Genomic DNA, 23,764 nt, shown 5'->3' with positions numbered 1-23,764 from the left:
ACAAATACACAATAATGTTATGATATGAACACACAGAGAATTAACACAAAATTCAATAAAAGGTTTCAGATATGGCAGCCAACTTACACTATGATATGCAAATATTTTTCAAATACAGATGTTTCTCAAATCTGGAATTGGACTTTACAAACTGGCAAACAATTGTGGAGAGAAAAAGGATCCAAGGGAGCAGAAATCTGCCTCATTAGCAAGCCAGGAAATGAAAAAAAAAAAATAAAGCTTTGCTTGAATTAATTGGGGCTAAGTTCATCACACAGTTAAAGCCAAAGTACATCAGTGAGTTAACTTAGCACATATTTTGCCATGATAGAAAATGACATGCCAGTATTTAAATATTATGACCAGCCTTTGCTTTCAGATACATCACAATCAAATTCAGACAAAGTCATAAAAACAAATATTGCAATAGTAAAATTGACTAGAAGGGAACAGGAAAAATTATCTCAAGGAGTTTGGAGCACCAGAGTGGTGAGTGGTTTATGGCACATTAGCATTAAAAGACCATGTCATGGCTCTATATCTGCACCTAGGAAAAAAAAAGGCAAACAATGAAATAGATATAGTGCACACACACGGTCATATAAAAAATATCTGCTGCAAATGAATGAAACAAGTGAGTATATTGCTGCAAGATGAGAAATACAGAATATAAAATTGTAAAAGCAATACAAAAAAAAAAAAAAAAAAAGCAGACCAAAATGTTACAGCCATTCAAAATGTTAATGTTAATGTTATAATCAAGTGTTATTAAAATACATGAACGGTGCATTTTGTTTTTCAAATTCAAATATATGAATAGGACGAATATTTTGAGGTGTACAAACTTGATAACTCTTTTTGAAATTCATTATGATCACATTGGTTGTAAATGTTTGGTTAGGTGTCTAAGTAGTGTATATCATTGCAAATGAAATGTCATTATCAAGATCTTAGAACTATCATCAGTGCCATGACTCAAGGCAGAGAGGGTTTAACTAAAACATCCAGCAATGAAAACAAAACATGCCAGAGAATGGCTTCAGAGAGTAATTGTTTTTGTTTTTTTACAAAATGTTAGATTGTAAAAAAAAATTATTAAAAAATGGAACATTGGAAGTTGCAATTAAACCCAAGCCTCAATTTAAATATTTTCTCATTTAATGATTAATTCTGATTTAAAAAGGACTCTTGACATTTTTACAAAAGCCACCATTTTAGAATCTAAAACAGACAAGCATACTTCCCAAAGTTTTGTTGTTTGTTAATGAAATTTCCAAACAGTACTGCAAAGTCCCAAAATTTTGTTTTAAAATGATTGCAGTGGTTTCCAATTCGCTTAAAAATAGGAAAGAGAAATGTTTAAAAATCAAGGCAAAAACTGAACTAAGAGTCACAAAAATCAAATATCACCCTTTAGAAACATAAGCACAGAAATGGAATTTAAGAATGACAGAAAATGTATAATATATGTATATACATATTTCAAAAAAAGATGACAAAAAAAAAAAGAAATCTTTTTTAAATAAATTTGCATAAATAAAACTATTGAGTATCCGCATAAATACATCTTGGTAAGTAATTTCATTTTTCTAATAAGCTATTTTAGTTTCTCTACAGTGAAGAGTAAAAGAATTATTTTCGTATACACTTAAATTCTATTTCAATTGAAAATTCAGTTTTGCAGTCTGCTATACTTTTAATCAAAAGTTACAATGCGCAACATCCTTTTTAAAAAAAAACAACAAAAAAACTTTACAACATACTCTTGGACAAACATTAAGATCATCATCTACACACAGTCAAAAATTATACAAGCTAAATTATGATCTAGGCATGAGATAAGATATATATTTCTTTTAATAAAAAGAATTTCATTCTAAATGAAGAGCTCTAAATTATAAAGTATATATGAAAAAGAATTTATGTTATCAAAAAATAATTTTAAGTTACTGTAATGAGATTTATTAAAGGCACAAGTAAAATAAAGACAACAGAAAAACAAACATTCTGGTAAATAATGTTTTCAAAACTTGAAAAGAATATTTTTCAACTGATGCTACAATTTTAACAAAAATATGTCTCAACATGTATAATGAGTAAAATAGAGATATTACTTGAGCTATGTTATAGAAATGCGAAATTAAAATGTTTAAATATAATTGCAATAACCTAAAATAGAGCAAAGGAGGCAAAATTAAAGTAAACTACCTTGTGATTTACTGGGCAAATGATGTAAAGGTCATCTGCTTCTATGGCCAACACAACAGCCAACCACCTTCACTTTCCCCAACTTATGTCAGGTACTCATTAGAGCTAGTTGGAATCAGGGAAGTCCTAAACAAAAAAATCCACAAATTCAAAATCCCAATCTTTCCCATGATTCAAACCCGAGACCTTCTGTTCCAAAGCCAAGCACTGTACCATTCAGCTACTATCCCCCCCGAATCACAATATTATTAAGTGAAAAGGGTGTCACTTAAAAAAATTTATTAGTATAAAAGCTATTAGAAAAAAAAATAATTTTTTTTTTATCTCACAGGGTACAAAATATTGTCGTGTACAAGGTACAGATACATTTATAATAAAAAAATATCCTTGAAACAAATATTATAAGCTGAATGCACTTCTATATGGCACAGATGCTAACAACATTAATTGAACCCAGAAAGTGTTTTATTTCCAATCAAATTGTCAAATTGAATTTCATTTTATGAGACAGATATAATTTAAAAGTTTTTTCTTTAAAACTTAACTAGAAAAATGCCTTTGTTTCATCATTATTCTGATAAACTGATTTTGAGATTAATGCACCAAGGAAAGTTATGGAGGTTTTATTATCACACTACTAGAAAAAAAAAAGCTTTTTTCTGTCTGGTATTCTGACTTCTCTTCTACCTTACAATGTGCTACCTGACGAAAAAGATTACTCAAAAACACGTTTTTACATACAGAAATATATATTAAAACCAACATAGTTTAGTGCCATATCATTAACAACCAAACAATATTTTCAAATTAAGATTTAAAAAACTGTAGAAATATGACTATTAAAAAATCTTAACATTTTTTAAATCAATGAAACAAACAATTGAGCAGTATGGTTATGCTTGCTCTTGAGTGTGATATTCCTGATATGCTGATGTTACATTGGCTTTTTGAAATAATTTTCTTTAGTAGCTATCTACTGTACACACTCAAAAGTCTTTGCAACAGAAAAAGACCTATTTGTTGAGGTTGTAGGTATATAATAATTCAGAGATGTATCTTCAAAGAAGCTCAGCTGCTACATATTTTATGAAAATAATATAACTATTAATTATGCATGAATTATTTTACTGACAAGTCAATGGCATTTTTGCAATAGACATTTCAACATCTAACATCTTTATAACAGACCAAAGCTAAAGATAGCAAGCCAAGACAGAACAAAGACAATGAAAACTTAGAGATTCCTTTTATCGCATGCTTTCAAAACTTGTGCACTTTGACATAATACCTAGATTGCCTGAAGTGTGTTTAAAGAATATAATTTGAGACACATAATATAAAAAGAAGAACAGGAGCCTGACAGCCGATCTCTGTTTTGTCAGGCTTTCTGGTCCCGGCTGATGTAGTCCTTACACTTTGCTGGGAATACTTTGGTCATAGTACTGCTGCGGGGGTGGATAGTTGTAAGACTGCTGGGTGTAGGTAGCTGCATTAGGATCAGCCTCCAATGGTATCATGGGCTGCTGAGCAGGGGACAGCACAATCCCTCCAGTTGATATGGTCTGAAGAGCAAAAAAATGTGTATTTTATATTTATAGCAAGAGTATAAATCCTACTCAATGCAACAGACCAGGGGCATCTTGGTGTATTCAATGTACCCCATTAAACAAGGGCCTTTCAGTTCAACTCATGAAAGCAAACTGAACATGGATAGAGTAGAGCAGCACATAAAGGGAAAGTTCATGAATGTGTTTTTCTGTTCTTAATTTCTAAAGTCAAAACAGCCTAATGCAACCCAATGCCTACAATAAGAGCTCTGGTCATCATTGTAAGATAGTAGCATGGAAAACTGGGTGTCGAAATTGGCCCAGGCATTACCTAGGATGAACTTCAAGTGGTTACAAGGCAGGAAGGCTCAGGCCTCCTGTAGTGCGCTAGAACTGCTGTTCAGCGCAGCACCTCATAACTGTACCATAATTTTAATAAGTTGATGTATGTCCTTTTATAGATATATACAAATATTTTCACACTTATGCTAATTCTATGTCTAAAGATGTATAGTTCTTATGTGGTTTGTTAATTGTTTGATGTGAATTAGGGCTTGAAGTCTGCAAGAAGCACAGAATACGGGCATAGGCTATTACATTATTTTAGAAAATTCCTTAGTATTACAGTGTATAAATTTTTTTTTTAAATTATAAAGGGAAGGCTAGAATCAATGGTAACACTTTGAGGGTTTCTTTTATATGAGATTATGATGAAAATCTTTCACAATGTTATTTCCTTTCATGTGCTTCAAGTGGCACTTGGCCATTGGGAACTGGCCCAGAATTTGTAAACCTCCAAGCACTAACAATCCATGCTGAGATTTATCCCTTATAGCACAGTCCAGGATCTGGCAGTGTTCAGTGCGGTTTACCTGTCTCCGCACAGGGCAAGACCCTTGCATGCACCAGTTGTGTTACAAGACTAGTCATGTCTTCAAATGTGTTTCTGTGCAATAATTGAGAATGTGTTCTACCGTCTTATCCTCCATGTGACAGTGTCGACATTTGGGATCATAGTTCTCTTGGATCCTAGCAGGCTCTTATCGGACAGTGTCCCGTGCAAAAACGTGCCATAATTGTCTGATCCTTTCTGTCTAGGTGCCACCATTTGTCCTTCTTGTTTGGGCATTTTAGAAATTTCCAGACTTTCCGTCCAGTGCTACAATGGTCCCTGGTATCGTACCACTTGGGCTTTATCCATTCACAAATCCTAGCTTTTGCAATCTCATATGTTTGTAGCTCCTCTGGTGGATCTAAATGGGTTCCAACCTTCGAAAAACTGCCTTCTCGTTTCCTCTGATTGCACAATGCGAGGGAATCCATTGCATCACAATACATATGTTTTCTTTCTAGGCACTCCACAAATGCCATTGTCTTTTCCAGTAGGGTAGACCACATCTCTGAGCTTCCGAGAGTTTGTAGGCAGGAAAGTGAGTCAGTAAAGAGGATCACATTGGCAGAGGCCGCAATATGTTGCTCTATAGCGTTTCTGCAACATAGTTGCTTTTGCCTGGACATGTGCCTAACAGTTCATCGCTTTCAGTTGCACAAGGCCCACCAGAGATTTGTCCAGATGCCCATTTACCCAGTACATCACTGTGTGGTATACATTTATAAATAGGCTAAACAGAAACTTCCTTAAAAATCAAGCAGTCTATCTGACTAGTGGACTGAAGCTCTCTTTAAGATCTAGCAGTCTATCAGACTAGTGAACTGAAGCTCTCTTTAAGATCTAGCAGTCTATCAGACTAGTGGACTGAAGCTTTCTTTAAGATCTAGCTGTCTATCAGACTAGTGGACTGAAGCTCTCTTTAAGATCTAGCTGTCTATGGTACAAATGAAGTTCTCTTTAAGATCTAACGGTCTAAGAAACAAGTGAAATGAAGCTTTCTTTAAGATCTAGCAGTCTATGGGGCAAATATAGTTCTCTTCATGATCTAACAATCTATGGGGCAAGTGAAGCTCCCCTATTTATGTCGCTATGCTCAGGCAGGGTTCTGTTTTGCTTCCACATTAACCTAATAATGACCATCTCCATCTTGGCACCATGTTGGGGCTGAAAAGCATTGCCCACGTCATCTCCTACTATCGCAATATACAAGAACCAGAGCCACCCATAGTTGTAGAGGCAAGTGATGACTCATCTGCCAAACTTTGACAAATACAATATCACAGTGATGCCAAGCCTTTTTCAGCCTAGGTGTCATTTACAAAACGTGTTACAGGCAGTATCACCACATAAATTAACTAGCTCTACTGGAACCAAGCCTCTGAGGTTTCATTATGCATAGTGGGCAGAAGTTTTGATCGACCAAATAGCTCTGCATCTCAGAGTCTTTCAGGCCATAGTTTGGGTATGATAGTTAGGGCATCGCTGCAATACCTTAACATTTTCAAGGTCAGAAATATTTGGAAAGGACAAGTAAAATAACTGGGGGCTTGCAAAGACCTTCCTTCAGGAAACAGTACCAGGAAAAAGAAGAAGAGGCAGACAGATGGGAGGACAACATAAAAGAATGGACTGGCCTGCCATTGAAAGAGGTTCTAACTAGGGCAAAAGACAGAGAGGAAAGGAGAAAAATGGTTGACAGATCTTGCAAGGTGCCCCAACGGTCCAATAAACTAAGGAATAGGTAAAGGTATAGGCAAAATAACATAAGGTTGTTGTTTTTTCTTACCTTAGCACAGCAGGTGAAGTAGCTACAGATGATTAGCATCACCAAGACAGCAATCCATCCGATGACGATAAAGCCAGTGATTGACATCAACAGGGAGAATACAGAAGAAATGGTGGAGCAACTTTTGAATTGGTTATATGTTTCACCTCTGAAATTTGAAATTAATTACAATGTAATGTAATCTATTGATCTTCTTATCTTATATGATAAAAAAAAGAAGATGATTTCACGCTATGGGTCATGCATCTAGTTATGCATGTTAACCCATGACTTAGATTCTGCCAAGTCACTGGTTTTCCTGGCTGGCTCAGGCAACCCATTCCATGCTCTAATAGCACAAGGGAAGAAGGAGCACTTGTACAAATTTGTCCTAGCATATGGAACAAGGAATGTGCCTTTATATATATATATATATATATATATATATATATATATATATATATATATATATACATATATATATTTTATTTTTTATTTTTTTTAAAAGCAGAAGCCCTCACTAATTCATTCACTAGTTACTAATATTTCAACTTAGCTTACAAGGTAAAAAAAAAAAGGTATGCATGTCTTTCCTTAGCATGTCCTTGGAATAACTAATCCCTATTTACTTTCTAACAGCCATCAATTCAACCAGATATAAAGAGAGTGGAAGTTTCCACATGAAACTCTTTAATAGGCAAAGCGATGGTAATAATTTTATTTATCCATTTAAATTAGACAACCAACAGGCCAAATATGATTTAATGTGTGTGAGAAATAAAACAGCCAAAGGGTCTAACATTTCAACTGATACTTGAGAATGTTTAAAATTAAAAATAATCAATATTGTTGTAACTCTAGGTTAGGCACTCAACGAATAGGCATGCAACTCAACACAGTGTAACAGGAAATAAATACAGGTGTTTATTCACTAGGACAAACACATAGCATCCTTCAGCTTCCTCAGAGTCTTTCTACTAATTTACCAGTCCTTTAAACAGCAACCCGAATGTGGACCAACGACAGCCTTCCCCGCTTCGCTCCAGGTCCCTTCTACAACCTTCAGGCAGCACCAAAAGCTGGCTTCTTAGTTTCCAAACATTCAGACTCTTCACAATCCCTGATGCAATGTTATTATCTCTCTCCTAGTCTCTTCCTGTTTACGTTCACTAGTGCGCTAGTGCGCACCTCAAGCACTGGTGCAAGGCAGGGTTACAACACTACCCCCACCTTAGTCTTTTCGTCCCGAAAAGAAACATGTTCACGGTTGGCCAGTGCAGGTGGAGGTCGGTCAGTGGGAGTCACAGATTGCATTGATCGTGCTCCCCACAAAGCAATCCACACTGCTCTCTGCAGGTGCCGCTTTCTCCTTCTGCTCCAATTGACCTGCCTTTGGTTAAGGGGAAGTCGTTTCCGTTGTCTGGCCTTTCTCTTAGTTACCACCGACGGCAGACTCATGGCAAGAAGCGATGCAGTGGATGTCATAGCGTAGGTCATCAAGACCATTTGTCTTACACGTTGCTCCAGCAGGCTTTCTCGATGTGCCGTGGGCCCCCAGGAGGCCAGGTTGTCAAACACGGTATAATCTTTAAGCCTGTCTGAAAGACATATCTGTGGGGCACGTTTACAACGTCCTATGTGTCCATCTGCTGTACCACCATCAGCGCTTCTCTTGCTGATACTGGTATCAGGACAAATACTTAGTTGGCAGGTCTTCAGGTGCTCGAATTCTCCCTTTGAGGAGGTCCCGTCATCACAGTTATTTTTCAACGTCTGAGTGTAGGCAGGAATCACGATAGCATGATCAGATCTGTGCTCAGTAATTTCACAACAAATGTTAGGATTCTTGTCGTAGGAGCCAAGCTTGCACGGCTCACTATTACAGTCATAGACAGCGCCACCATCAACGGCGTCTCCGTTGAGTAACGGATTGTTTATACCTGTCGACATGGTAGCCATCTGATCGTCGGTCTTGCTCATCACGGTATCAAACGTATCATCAGTCTTGTTCAGCGAGGTACTGATACCTATCTGTTTAATCATGGTACAGATCTGCTCGTTGACCTCTTTTAGCTGTACCTGGAACGAGTTCATCTGATCTGTCACGGTATTCATGAGCTCTCTGATATCTGGTTGTACTTCGAACAGATACGAGTCCGGATCTTCATCTTCGTCCAGCAAGGCTTGTCGAAGGCGTTCTCTCATTTTTTCTTTGGCACAGAAGATCCTCAGCTCCCTGGCTCGGAGCTCCTCTTTTAACTGTTTACAGCTTAGTTCATCTAGCTTCCTCAGCGTTGTCATTGTTTCCTTTCGTTGAGCTGCCTAAATCCCACTTCTGATACCAATTGTTGTAACTCTAGGTTAGGCACTCAACGAATAGGCATGCAACTCAACACAGTGTAACAGGAAATAAATACAGGTGTTTATTCACTAGGACAAACACATAGCATCCTTCAGCTTCCTCAGAGTCTTTCTACTAATTTACCAGTCCTTTAAACAGCAACCCGAATGTGGACCAACGACAGCCTTCCCCGCTTCGCTCCAGGTCCCTTCTACAACCTTCAGGCAGCACCAAAAGCTGGCTTCTTAGTTTCCAAACATTCAGACTCTTCACAATCCCTGATGCAATGTTATTATCTCTCTCCTAGTCTCTTCCTGTTTACGTTCACTAGTGCGCTAGTGCGCACCTCAAGCACTGGTGCAAGGCAGGGTTACAACAATATTAATAATTATTACACATTGAGAAAGTATAATCTAAGTTAAACATTTAACCAACTCCAAACTCTTACGAGAAAAAAAAAACAAGTAGAGTCTGAATTAATCAATATGATAAACAAAAAAATAAACATTTCTTCTAATCCCTTATAGACTTATAGTAAAGTTCACATTTCAGACCTTGTGGTCTATAGGGCAGATGATGTAAAGGTCATCTACGGTTTGCGAGGGTGTCATGTGGCCAGCACAACGGCCAACCGCCTCTACTTTTTCCCAACTAATGTCAGGTACCCATTAGAGCTGGGTGGACTCAGAGGGGCCGAAAAATTCCCAAAATTAAAAATCCCAGGATTTGAACCTGGGACCTGCAGTGGAATAAATAGCTCCACCTGCCTACAAAAATCTACCAAGCAGTGGTTCTCTCAAATAATATATTAAGTACATTTGAAAATGAAGATGAAATTGATATAGACACTGATCATGAAAATTTAGCACTAAGACAAACATCTAGTTTGATTCTGAGACCAATAGTGAAGTAAACACTGGATCTAGATCTATAAAGTTGATGAATCTACACTTCTTCGACAAACAGTAGGGGATGTTGTGTGCGCATGAAGTTTTCTTTTCGTGTTTAATAGTTGTGTTTTTATGTATAGGAAGTAGTTTGTATTGGGCATGTTTTGTTGTCAATAATATTGTGTGTGTTTACGTCAAGCTTAGTTCCTGAATTGTTATTGTAGCAGAGAGAACTTTCTAGCTGTAGAATCTGGTTACGCTACAGTTTCACTGTTTCCCGTTTTAACGGGTGTTAGGCTTGGGGCTATGATGAAGAGTGGAGTCTAGAGCGCGTCCTTGGAGCAGTGACTGATTCTTGAGTCGTATCATAGTATTTGAAGCTACTGAACTGTATGGCCAAAAATGAGTGTGCATGCGTGAGGTGTGTATATGTTCGAAATATTGTTTAATGAATTTATTATTAAATATTGTTCTTGTTGAACGATCATTGACCATTTATTTCCTGTTCAATCTGAATGACCATTTATTCACTGTTCAGTTATCATGCAATTTGGTATGCTGTTGCTCGTTGGTTATTGCATTAGCCTGTTGAGGTGGGGAACCCGGTCAAGTTAGTCATCCCCTAGATAAACCTGTAAAACTCACCTAGACAATAACTTCAATACAATTGAAGCAACTATAAATTTACTTTTATTAAATAGTTACAGTAATACTGCTGACATTTACATTTATTTATATTTTACTATGAAAAACTAGAGTTTTCCCCATGTGGCCAATGAGCTAGTGTTAAATTTCTAGAAAAGTCATTAGAGCAGTACCGGTATTCGAGATTAGGGTCCAACCTCCAAGAAGGAGTAACTTGAATAGAGGTATTGTAAAACATTTTTATTTTTTTATTTTACTAGTTTTTATCTTACTTGTGTCTTCTATTTCTACACCTCCTCTATAAAACTTTGTCAAAATCTTAAAATTTAAATAAAATATTACTCAAACAAACAGTGACGACAGTTATTGACGTTTGTTTTTAATTATCACGGTTAATAGTTTCACTGAAAACTAGTCGACCAGCGGCATAGCATACGCCGCTATTTTGCAGGGCCGGCCTTAGGTGACCGCAGTGGGCTCCACACTTATGTAACCGCAGTAGGCCCCGCACTAATTCTAGGTGTATAAATTATTAATATAAACTATTGTATAACTTATTACAGATTTTCCGCGGCCTCCTGTCGATTTAACCAGGAGCTCCTAGAAATCTCATGAAATTGCAAAATAGACGGAAAAGTCCTGGAGATATCCAGAAATTATTAAAATCTTAAGAAAACTCATACAAATCTCCTGAAATATACAGATAAAAATTGTTTTTATGGGGTGTCATTCAATAAGGAAAATGCTAATCCTACGAGCGATAAAAAAAAACGGCATTATCCCATAATTTTGGAATCTGGTGAAAGAAGCTTCTCGCAACTTAAACTAATGAAGAATTACTTTAGTTAAACAATTCTCATAGATAGATTGAAACATTCGATGATTGTTGCTATTGAGCGTGATCTAAGTAGGAAATAAAATTTTCATGATACACTGTATGATTTCACTACACGCAAGGCTTGTAAGGTTCATGGGATTACTCTTTCCACAGAAATAAAAGAGTGATCTTTCCTTTACTTCTTCTTCTCATCCAAACTCTTGGGCAAAGAAGAGAATTATATAAATAGATTCTAACATCTATATTTTTTCCTATTTTTTTTTTCTTAGAATTTTAACAGGTTAGGAAAACAGAAAAACAGCATCAAAATGAAGCAGTAACCTTACCCACACTTGCAAACACCATTCTCATCGTGGCACTGGCTGGAGACAGTGCCTAACACAAACAGCACAGCAAATACAAATAAGAAACCAACTGCCGCCATTGCCGCCATTAGGAGCAGAGATATCACAGAGAAGATGATGGAAACAATGTACTAGAGGAAGAAAACATGAAGGAAGGAATTTAAATGAGGAAAAAAAAAGGGAATTTAAAACAAATATTGTTAAGACACTAACAGTCAAATCATCATCATCATCATCTGTCCCTTGACTTGCGGCGTAGGGGTAACTGTGACAGTTCGGGCAACCTAATCAATCCACTTTCCTGGTCAACAGCTGTTCTTAGCAGGATATCAAGAGAGAGGCTGGTCCATTCTTGTATGTTATCCAGCCAGCTTTTCTTTGGGCAACATTTCCTTCATGCTCCCTCCACTGTACACTCCACCTTGAAGGATGACTTGACAGTGAGCCATGGCTTACAATATGACCAAACCAGCTCAGCTTTCGTCTCTTCACAATAGTGAGGCGGTCTTCTTTTTTGCCAGCCAGTGTGTTTACTTGTAAAAGTACAAACTCATTAGTTTTCTTTTCCTGGTATCTCATACTCAGCATTGTTCTGTAGCATTTACTCTCAAAGGCTTCTATTCCTCTTTGCATGCAGTTTATAAAGACTGCATTAACAAGATAAACCTTTTTTAAAATATTTTTTGTAAAAAGACAATACCTCCATTATTAAAATTCAAATATAATAAAATAATAAAATACTAAAAAAAAGTAATAAATTTTTTTTTGGTTTGATTCGAGTATCGAACCCGTGACACTGTCAGCTGCTAGAAAATATGCATTTCCTGATCTGGCCAGCGAGATAGGTATATTTGTGCGATTATTTATTGGTATGTTCTAGATCAAACACTAGACCTTAAAACTCTTTTAAGATCTAGTCTAGATCTACTTCTAGATCTAGAATCTAGATGTATTAGATATATTAGATTTACGTAAAAATATAAGCACCGCTTATAAACTTTATAAAAATTAAAGCAACTTTACATTTACTCAGTTATCGCATTTACAGTGCTATGGCTGACTACAACATGTTGGCTCTAGACCTAGATATAGTCTCCAGTCAAAGTCAAATTTATATTTATTTATTTTTTACATTGAAATATTATAACAGAGTTTTCCTTATGTGGCCAACGCGCTAGCAATTCTTTTCTCAGCAATATAAATCTACTGTTAAATTTCTAGGAAATCATAAGAGCTGTTTCTGAGATCAGGATCCGCCCACCCTCCATGAAGAAGTGACTTGAATTGAGGTATCGTAAAAAAATAAATGGTTGATTTACTCACCAAGCCTTTCTTCTGGAATAGAGCGGACAGAAGACCAAACAGTCCAGGGATGACATACTGTTGAGAAATACAGATGAAACATTTGATCTTGACATAAAAAAGAGAGAAATGATATGGAGAACTGGCTCCACAGGCAACCACTTCTCAGTGTATCCCAAACATAAACCCAGTTAGTCTCCATTGTTTCAAATGCAAAGAAGCACAAGGTAAGACATAGTGCTTCTTGCAAATATTTGCATAGTAATTACAGAGTGTGTGTGTGTAAATGTTTGTATTGACTAAATAGATTATGATGTAACCACTAGTAAAACTATCACAGAGGAGAGGATTAAAAGTAATAGCAAAAAAGAATACTTTTATAAAAACAAAGCTTATCTAAGGGAAAGAACCTCTAATTACTGCCATTTATCTGAAAAATTACAGGGTTTAGCTCCCCTTCTGATATAAAACAAGATGAATTAATAAGTACCAAATGATTAACTAATTGGTTAATTTTTTGATTCATTTGTGTATGCCATTGACTATGAATAATTATACAAAGTTTCAACATGATCTGAGAATGGGGAGTGGGAGAAAAAGCAAGTCCAAAAGTAATAAGGGGATTAAATCCTTATATACGCCTACATCTCCCATTAAGTAGCATTTACTCCCCTTATTTTGATATAAAACATAATAATTAATCCCCAACAATCAATTAACTAAATTGTTTTTTTTTTATCAATTCATGTCTTGTCAGGTTCAATGAATAATTGTGCAAAGTTTTAACTTGATTTGAGAATTGGAAATAGGAGAAAAACATGTTCAAACTTTTTACCAGACAGATAGTTGCACAGACACACAAAGTGAGTTAATACATGCTTTTTAACTCTTTCTCTCCTAATTAACGATACCATTGTTGATTTGACACCATTAAATTAATTTTTGGTTTTATAAATGTGTATTAGTGTTATATAAAAAGAGCATTCATTCTCCTATAATTCTGTACCAAAAGTAACGTTTTCTGATTACAAACAAAAATGTTATTGAAGTTTCATCATAACAGGTAAATGTACAAATGTGAAAAATGAACAATTCTGTCAGAACATGGAATATAATTGCGGAGATAAAAGAGTTAAAAAGAAAAAAAAAGGGGGGGGTGAATGAATGATGAAAGGGAGTAGAAATTGGAGTTTTGGTCCATTTTCAAGTTTTATGCTTTACTATTTTAGTTATATCAAATAGTTGCAAAGGCATGTAATGAAGAATTCAATTTATAATGATTAAGGTTGCGATTGTACAGTAGATTTTTTTCCTACTAAAGGAGACTTCATATTGCCTCCAAGTCTACCAATATATAGAAATATAATAGGTAGTGCAAAAAACACATTTGTATTCATGCATTCAGTTTTTTGTTTCTTAATCAAACTTTATTTATTTTGAGTGCAGATACCAATAGATGTAGATCATATGACAATCAAATTGTGGGCTGGTTCGTATGGTACTACAGGGCCAATATTGACACATAGCCTGCCACCGTAATTAACAAAGCTCTAATAGAAACCAGAAATTGTTTTTAAAAAAAAAAGACCTTTTTAGTGCCCATGGACCTCTAAGTTTCAAAATGATTCTATACTGTTAAAAGAAAAAAAGGATGTACAATACAGAACTAAGAAATTTTTTTTAAAGTTATTAGAATCCTTTTAAAAGAGCTGGTAAATGTGTTTAACTATGCCAACTATTGAAAACAAGAAACTTACAAGGAATCCTAAAATCCAAAAAGGATATTTGGTAATGAATAAGTAGGCATTGTTGTCACTTTCTGAGTCTCGAGAAAAAGCTGGATATGGTAGATCATATGACTGGTTCAGTATCTCTATCGCCCTTTTCCATTCCTTATGGCCTGAGTTATCTCTGCCTCCAGATTGGTATCTACTATGGCTTCTGTCGTCAAGTTGGATATCAGTATTCCGTTTGATGAAACCATCTTCTAAAGTACTCATTAAGAAGTAAATCAAGAGGGAAAGGATAATCCCTGTAATGAAAGAAATTTCAACAGCTATTTTCTGTGTATATTAAAGTTAAATGTGCTCATAGCAGAATAACTGAATTATTTACTTTAAGCACCCCATTTGTTACATACTAAACCTAACCTCCTGCAAGACGGCAGGTGATAGTGGGAGACATGGTTTGAACCCAGGACAATTGAAACCTCAGTTCAGAACATGCTTATGAATTTTTCCTAGCATCTTTTTTAACATTAATATAGAATATCTAAATATTGTTAATTGTAAAAGTAACTACTGTTGATCTAAAAATATATTCTAGGTCTAGATCTAGTCTAGTATGTTACTAGAGTAGATCTAGAACTAATAAATTAGTAAATACTAAGAACTATAACTATACTAGAACCTAGTATAAATATTATATAAGTACTATTTAGACTCTTACTAATCTAAGTCACTCTACTATCTAGAGCAGTGATTCCCAAAGTGGTCTATATAGACCCCCAGCAGTCTACAAAAGTGGAAAAATAAATTGGGTTCATTGAGATGTGTATGGGGGTCTACAATAATGGATTTCATTTAAGCAGGTTGTAACTTTAATGTTCACATCACATACATTAATGTAATTATTTCATACACTAATATGTGATTTGTAAATTAGTTAATCCTTTAAATATTTATGCTGCTAAACAAAAATTGTTGTGTATTCAATTTCAGTACTTATTTAAATAGCTTAATTTGGTCTATTCTACATGTAGCTAATGTTTAACCCGGGTACGCTATTCTGCTCAATGTGGCACCCGGGTGGAAACGATTACTTGAGGAAGTAATTAGGCTAATGAATAGCAAAACAAAACTCATGTGGGAGTGTCCAAGGGAATGCGAGAGCTTTCCCATTGCTCGTTTTGGAGTTGAAAGAGAGCTTCCACCTCCCTATTGATAATCCATGTGCTGTTCCTCAAGGGACCGTTACACTAATGGCGCGTCCTGCATGGTTAGCTTGGTACAACATAGGGAAATGGCGGATGTTCCTGGTGTACTCGGCCTTCGGCCATACATTCTAGTCCATGCACTCGGAGTGCCAGATATATATCGGAAATAGCAATGCTTTACACAGGCATTGACTTGGACCTCTTCCAGACAGAACAGTTATGTTCAAGCAGGTTTACACGCCTAGAGCTCGAAGAGCCTTCGGCTCAGCTCTTTTGACAATCACACGCTAATGTTTAAAAAAAATGTAGACTGTACAGCGTTGAGTATTTAAAATTGGGATTCCTTCCTTCCTTGACAAACAAGCAGTTGTCTTAAGTGACTTTTTTTTAAACGATATGAAACCAATTATGTTGGACGATCATTTGAGAAGATGCCACCCTGATAAAAAATGTAGGTTTGTGAAAATCTTTTGATTACAACAAAATCTCTATTCGACCTCATATAGAGAAGATGAGGGTTTGTAAACATGTTAAAATACCTATTTACTTTTAACGAAATTGGGAAAACACAATAGTAAAACATTGATTTTACCAGCAATTGAAGAAGTTTTACAGACTCTTACACAAACCTACAAATAATATTATTAAAAGACTTTCTTTAAACAATATTACAGTGCAAGCGCCGTGAGTTAAAACATTAAAAACGTCTTGTGTAATTCTTTACAAACGACATATATATACAATTTGGGATAGGCGGCATCACAGGCTCTGACAGGGTGTAGCGCTGTGTGCTGCCGACTGCCTAAGGGTCGCCAGCTCCTTATTTTTCTCAGGGTTGACCCACGAAACCTTTCCCATGTTTAGGTATAGCTGCAAGGCAGCATGGGTTTTCCTTCTGCTAGATGGGTAGCAAGCCAAGGCTAACGAGCCCCTTCTGCTCAAAGCTTGCTTGTTTAGGCTACAGCTACTTGCCTTTGCCCCTTCTGTTAGAGAAAACAGTTCCGGGGACCCAGTATTTGAGCAACATGTGAAATATCAACAAATAAAAAGAAACTGCTCTTTGCGAAAACTTTTACAATGATACTTAAGGCTAATTAATTTATATTTAATGTTTGAAGGACTACTTCGTAGAACAACAGTTTCCTATATTATATGAAACATAATATCCGTAGAAATTAGGTTTAAAAAAAAAAAAAGGAGTTGATGATGAATTAGCAAAATTGTAATACAAGTTAGCAGAAAACATGGGCAAGGGGTCTATGAGACAAAAAAGTTTGGGAACCACTGATGTAGAGTCTATATACTATAGCATCTAGTAGACTCTCTCTATTACAGCTGTCAATACAGTACTAGACTACTCTCTAAGTTAAATACCGGTAATCCAGTAATTCCAGAGAGACTATATAGATCTTATTATCTTATTTAATGTAGTGATCTAGACTAGATAGATCTATCTATTATCTATAGTATAGAGGCCTACTATGCTGACTATAGGCCTACTCGTAGAACTTGGGACTTATTATATATCTAGAGTCTAGACTAGAGATATCTAGACTCTATAATACTCTATATAGATATAGAATAGACAATTCAATATTGAAGACACAAAGATAAGGGCACATGCCTCATCCCATATGCTAGGAAAAATTTGTACAAATGCTCCTTCTTCCCTAGTGCTATTAGAGCATGCATGGAATGAGCTAGCCAGAATTTAAGTCATTGGTTAATATGCATGACTGAATGCATGACATGTAGGACGTAATCATCTTCTTTTTTGAAGTAACGTCTGCATTATATAAATAAGATAAGACTAGTTAATAATACCATTAAAAATTTAGTAGAATAAATTCAACAATAGATCACCTAATTTAGATATCTAGACAGAATCTAGATCTAGATTCTATACTATAATTATAATATAATATTATATTAATATGATTAGATTCTATATCATTAGATCTAGATCTATCTGACCTGTCTTGACTATACTATTTTATTACTATAAATTAAGTATAAAATTAAGTAACTAGAGTCTAGTAGTACTACTAGTAGTTGTAGTATTATAATAAATTATAAGTAAGTCTTAGTAAGTAGATAAGATTATGAAGATATACCTGAAATCATTACAAAAGCAGCAGGGAGTCCAAGAATCAATGCTGTTTTTTTATTTATCATGATTATGTCTATTGAAACTATATATCCACAATATGCAAAATATTAAACAGTGTATCTTAAAATAATTAGAGAAAAAAAAACGACTTGAGCACTTGAGGGATACAGATATTGTCTGTGCAGTGCAGCTGTAATGATATGCAAAACATGGTAGATAGCAACACTTATCCTGAGGCTCTGATAGGCTGCATCTCAGTGAGTGCTAGGTTAAAAAGCGCTCACCATTTTCCGGGGAAACATAATAATAAGCTGTCGTGTCTCATCGTGGAACTAAAGTAAAGATCTAATATATTCTAGTGTCAATTCATGGTCTTATAATCAGTAATGGTCTCATGAAGATTGTTGCACTGAACTGTATAGCAATTAGAATCTAGTAAAATGCTAGTAATGTTGAATAAGAATGTTTATTATTAATTACGCCCATTGAGAGAAAAAAAAAAGTCTAGATTTAGATCTATAAAATAAAAAATTAAACAAAAATTTTAACTAAGCCTTAGTCTAAGGGAAAGAACCGCCAAAATCATGGCCAAAGTTCTTTTTTTTTCCTATATAAAACAAAATCATGGGTTTAATTGACTATTACTATTATTATTATTTTGCTGTTGTTGATTCATGTATTAACATCGTTTTATTGAGTGTGTTTCTAGTGTGACGGTGGGAAGAAGTTAGCGATTGGCTGTGAATGATACAAGATAAGTTACATACATATAGCGACCTATAGACTATAGGACGTTATAGGCCTACTTCAAAAAAAGAAGATAATTACGTCCTACGCATTTTATGTGTCAATCTAGTCATGCATGTTAATCAATGACTTAAACTCTGCTAAATCGTTGGTTTTCCTGGCAGGTTTGTTCAATGTTTCGCAACTTTTTCTTTAAAAAAAAACAACAACATTTTTCTGAGTCCTGTGCAAGCCCACCAATCGGAGGCCCTCGGTGGAATGCCTAGTTTACATATGCCTAAGGCCAGCTTTGCTAGAATGGATGTGGGAGAAATAACATGTACACACTTTTTTACAAGACAGACAGAGTTGATCTAAGCTTTGTAAAAATATGACTATCCCCAAAAAGACAGGGGCGGACTGTGTGTCAAAATCCCCCTGGCAATAAAATGAAATCCGCGAGCTACAAATGTTGTTACTTATGATGAGCATCCATATTCGTACTTGTCCACATAATATCAAGTTTGAGAATACATCAAAAGCTGAACACTCGCATCAATTGCTAAAACATGTACATGGAATTCTTTAAATTTAATTATACTAAGCTCTGCACCTTGCGGTACCATACATTACTCTGAACATGATCTCCAAGTCGCGGTCAACGAATTTGCGCACGCTGTTAATGTCTCTTTAGGTTTAGGTAACTATAAACCTCTGAAAACCAGAATTCATGTTCCAGAAGACTTACTTAGACTTAGACATAGGTCCTCCCGAGCCGTTCGGCGCATTTGGGCGGCAAGCTGTCTCCATAAAGGTCTGTCATTGGCATAATGTCTGAAGCCTCCTCCCACTTGGTGTCCACTGTTCTGAGGTCCTCCATGAAGGTGTGTCGCCAAGTAATACGAGGACGTCCCTGTTTGCGCTTTCCTCGTATTGGCTTCCATGTTATCGCAACTCTTGGTGTGCGTAATTCATTTTGTCGTAGAATATGTCCCGCAAACCTCATGCGACGCTCTGTCACAACTTCACTAAGTGTTCGACCCCCTGTTCTGCATAGGATTTCCTTGTTTGAGACCCGATCTGTGTAACTGACTCCCAAAATCCGTCTTAGCCATTTTTGTTGAGCCACATTTAGTCTTTTCTCAATTTTGACAGATGACTTCCATCTCTCACATGCATATGTAGCAGTTGGAATGACGATTGTGTTGAAAAGATGTATTTTTGTCTCCAGTCCAATGGCTTGGCTAGTCCAAATAGGCTGCAGCCTTTGGAAAATGCTCCCTGCCTTTCCTATTCGGCACGCTACATCATGGTAGACATCTCCATCATTTGTTATGATGCTGCCAAGGTACGTGAACTTGTCCAGCTCTTCAAGTTTTGACTCACCAAGTCCAGAAGTCACCCATTAAAATCTACGTAGCCACTAAGATCCCCGTGAATGAACACCCTCTTAACGTGGTAGCCTAGACCACTTCACATATCTGGAAAGCATATAGTATCAAATGTCAGTGGCGTCACTAGGGTAGGTGTCACCCGGTGCGGTAAGTTTAGGGTGTCACCGCTCTCAGCTTTCCTTTCAAATCTTCCCAGTTAAAACTTATTGTTTAGTTGTTTTTTTTTTGTTGTTTTTTTTGTTGATTTTGTTGTTGTTGCGCCATTATACAGTGAGCTAATTCCCTACATTTGTTAATAGTTATTTCTGAACGTTAAAAAGAGTATCGATTTTATTTTCGTTGTTTCCAACACTTTGTCATTAGTTATTGCATAATTTAAAATTTAAGATTTTAAATTAGAAAAATATTTAACATTAACTGAACATGCCTTCCTAAGTCGACTTTAAAGAGCCCCTAAATTAAACAGTAAACATTTGTACCGACGTCGAATTTACTTAGTACAAAATAATAATAATAAGTATTATTATTATTAAGCTTAACATTTAAAAGCGTACAAGCAAGTTTCAGGACTTCAAACTTTTCAATGGACAGAGTCATGGGCGGACTGGCTATATGGGCGTTCAGGCAAATGCCGGTCCCCAAATGGGCCGGTATTACCACAACAATAATCTTTTTGTTTTAAATTACGTCTGTATTTTATAAGACAGGGGCCTCATTGATGTCTCTAAGGCACGTATTAAATAACTGTATACATGCAACTGTATCGATACATTTTCTAAATAAATAGAATCATTTTGAGGACAGGTAGACCTAAAATTGTGTGCCCATCGTATAATATACAATTTATGGGCTGGATGGTATAGAAATGCCTGGGCCGATCTTGACACCCAGTCCGCCCCTGGGTCACAGAGTTGTCCGATTTGAAATTCATGTCTCAAAATGCCTTCCTAAATCGATTTTAAAGAGCTCCTAAATTAAACAGTAAACATTTGTACCGACGTTGGATTTATTTATCAGTACAAAATAATAATAATAAGTATTATTATTATTAAGCTTAACATTTAAAAGCGTAAAAATAATTTTCAGGATTTCAAACTTTTCAATGGACAGAATTGTCCGATTTGAAATTCATGTCTCAAAATTTCTTTATTAAAAGTTCTTTATTAACTTTATTTTTGAAAAGCTTCTTTCAAAAGACACCACGTTGACATGCATTTGGCAAGAAGCTGTTGGAGACTTTATCAAAGAGCTGGTAAAGGTTCCTTAAGTCTCTTCGATATTTTATTTGAATTGTAAAATTCAAGTACTTCCAAGTTTTAGCTTCTTTAAAAATTAACATTGCTGCCTGTAGATGTATTCTAGTTTTGATATTTCTGTTAAAATATCTTGTCGTCTGGCTCATTTTAAAAGGGATCAATGCTCTCAGTATTAACCTCTTTAATTTGAAATTACCTTCTGTAGTGTTGCCTTTTACCAAGCACATCTGCCCAAAAAGTTAAGCAATAAAAGGTATAGGCCTACATGTATATATTCACAGAAAGCTGGCAATGGTATACGAGCTGTGCATCTAGTGTCTGTATTCTTAGATCGGAGCTAAAGAGCTTCAATAGTCGTCACACATTCATCAAATTGTTCTATCACCGTTTCTAACATTACTATGATGAGCGAATAGTTTATAGACATTTTAGTAATATTCCAGTATGGTTAATTTAAATACCTCTTCGAATTGTAAAAGCAGCTATGAAAGAATTTTTGTAAGAATACATAAATACAAAAAAGTGATAAAACGTATTGCTTTTGAATTTTTACCAAATATGCACATTTAAAAAAAAATCTAATACTTTTTAATCTTTTTACTGACACATTTTTTAGAAATATATTAATTTATAAAGTAGAACCAAAAAGTTAAGAGATTTCAGAACAAGTTCTTCATAATGTTGTCCACCAGGCTTCAAAATATTCAGAGTTACCAATGAATGACTCTTTTATTTCGAAATTATCAACATCCAAGAACTATTAGGGATACCTTTTCTTGGTGAGAAACATCTGTGTGTGTGTGGGGGGGGGGTGATCAAACATCAGAGAAAAGAAACAAACGTGCTTGACTTTCCCAACAATTGATTCCCTAACTTTATTGCCCATCAAGTTTATGAACTCATTTTGAATTTATGGTGACAAATAATGCGTCTTCCCATATTCGATTCTATGTAAGTGGTGTTTCGTGACCTCATCAAATTCTGCTAGAAATTTCAAAGATGCTAGGAAGTTACCAAGATTGGGTGAATTCAGTTTTTCGTTGTGACCACGTAAGTTTAGAGTTTGTTTTTGCCTACTAATTGGCTGCTGCTACATGCTTCAGAAAATCCCTCCAATACTGCTGATCTTTTAAAAATTTACGCATGAAACCTATGTGACAGTTTCTCTGGTTCTGGCTTAAGCTTGTCTTCTTCTAGCTTCCACTTCAAAAAAAGCATGTTGGGGTGGATTCCTTCTTCAAGTTTTTTCCGTCTCTCTGGTTTCTTCCATTTGGTGAAAGCAAGTTCTGGTTTGCTCACTGCATTATATGTCTTTTCTGATGCCTCAGAAAACAGTACAAAATAGACATCCCAAGTGTGGAGAGAATTTTAAGAGGAGACAAGATCGGTTGCAGATTTCTCCTGTTCGAAGCTTTCTAGTGAACCATGATGTCAACCTTCGTGATTTATTTTGGGTAAACTCTACTGGAAACAACGCCGTTCATCTTTGTTTTGGAAAAATAAGCTACCCTTTAAATTGTTTTGCTCACAGTTCCTCAGATAAAATTCCAGGCTGGATATATTCGAAGTCTTTTTACTTAATTACAACTTCTTCCACTTCTGGAGAAAGTGATTACTGAGTCCATCCAAATCTAATGGGTACCTGACTTTAGTTGGGGAAAGTAAAGGTGATTATATCGTTGTGCTGGCCACATAACACCCTGCTTGTTAACTGTTGACCAACGAAACATATGACATCATCTGTCCTGTAGAACGCAAGGTCTGAAAGGGGAACTTTACTCACAAATCATATATATATAAATATATATATATATATATATATATATATATATATATATATATATATATATATATATATATATATATATAATACTGCTTTCTCAATATATATATATATATATATATATATATATATATATATATATAATACTGCTTTCTCAATAACTTGTAAATCTAGTTTGACTGTCTGCATCTTAGAGCTGAACACAACAGAACATGTTCACTTGTCCGAAAGGTAATTTAATATCCCTACTTTCAGTAAAACAAATGCTGTTAAGATTGTTATATATTTTTAGCAAAGCCTCTTTGTATTGCGACTTAATTCTCTTTGTCGTCTTGGTATTAGTGTTTCTTTAGGCGTTGAGCCTGTTCATTCATGAATGTTCATTATAAAGTGAATCTCTAGTGCTTGCGAGAAAACATGAATAATTTTACTACATTTTTTTTTTGCACAGGATTCCAGCAATAGTTGCTTTTTTTTTCTTACTTATAGTATATGCTCCTTCTTTTTTTCCATTCTTTAGCATTTTGATTCCAATCAACATATCGCTACACCGTTCAAGATAATGTAATTGTGATTTGTGAAGGACATCGTAGGGGTCCAGCTCGAGATCATGCAACAACTCTACCAAACCAATAAGAATTCGTATTTGACTGGACATGTCATCTATAATATATGGCACTTGGAACGTTATTTTTAGTCTCTTTATAAATTCATCCGACTATATAGCCTATATTCAAATTAACGTCGATCTCTATATAGGCTAAGCCTTAAGTAAGGCTTAAGTTTCT

General features: G+C 35.5%; 1 protein-coding gene across 1 annotated transcript; it reads right to left on the bottom strand.

Annotated features, from left to right (window-relative positions):
- Positions 1-1,511: 1,511 nt before the first annotated feature.
- On the bottom strand, positions 1,512-18,189 carry LOC106077870 (uncharacterized). Its single transcript, XM_056033585.1, has 6 exons — positions 17,822-18,189; positions 14,530-14,804; positions 12,794-12,850; positions 11,453-11,601; positions 6,434-6,581; positions 1,512-3,770 (listed from the first exon to the last, which is right to left on the bottom strand). The coding sequence occupies exons 1-6, from the start codon at positions 17,880-17,882 to the stop codon at positions 3,618-3,620; spliced, it is 843 nt and encodes a 280-aa protein (XP_055889560.1). The 5' UTR covers positions 17,883-18,189; the 3' UTR covers positions 1,512-3,617.
- Positions 18,190-23,764: the final 5,575 nt, after the last annotated feature.

Source organism: Biomphalaria glabrata, chromosome 6 (assembly GCF_947242115.1).
Source record: "Biomphalaria glabrata chromosome 6, xgBioGlab47.1, whole genome shotgun sequence".
NCBI classification, from domain to species: Eukaryota; Metazoa; Mollusca; class Gastropoda; family Planorbidae; genus Biomphalaria; species Biomphalaria glabrata.
This window is presented reverse-complemented; position numbering and strand designations above follow the sequence as displayed.

What these genes read in the sequence shown, in the direction of transcription:
- LOC106077870 (XM_056033585.1), bottom strand. Translation starts at nt 17,882, where the DNA reads ATGATAAATAAAAAAACAGCATTGATTCTTGGACTCCCTGCTGCTTTT. An exon ending in TTTGGATTTTAGGATTCCTT is followed by an intron (nt 12,851 to 14,529) that starts GTAAGTTTCTTG and finishes ATTTCTCAACAG; the next exon opens with TATGTCATCCCTGGACTGTT. An exon ending in AATGGTGTTTGCAAGTGTGG is followed by an intron (nt 6,582 to 11,452) that starts GTAAGGTTACTG and finishes TTCAAATTTCAG; the next exon opens with AGGTGAAACATATAACCAAT.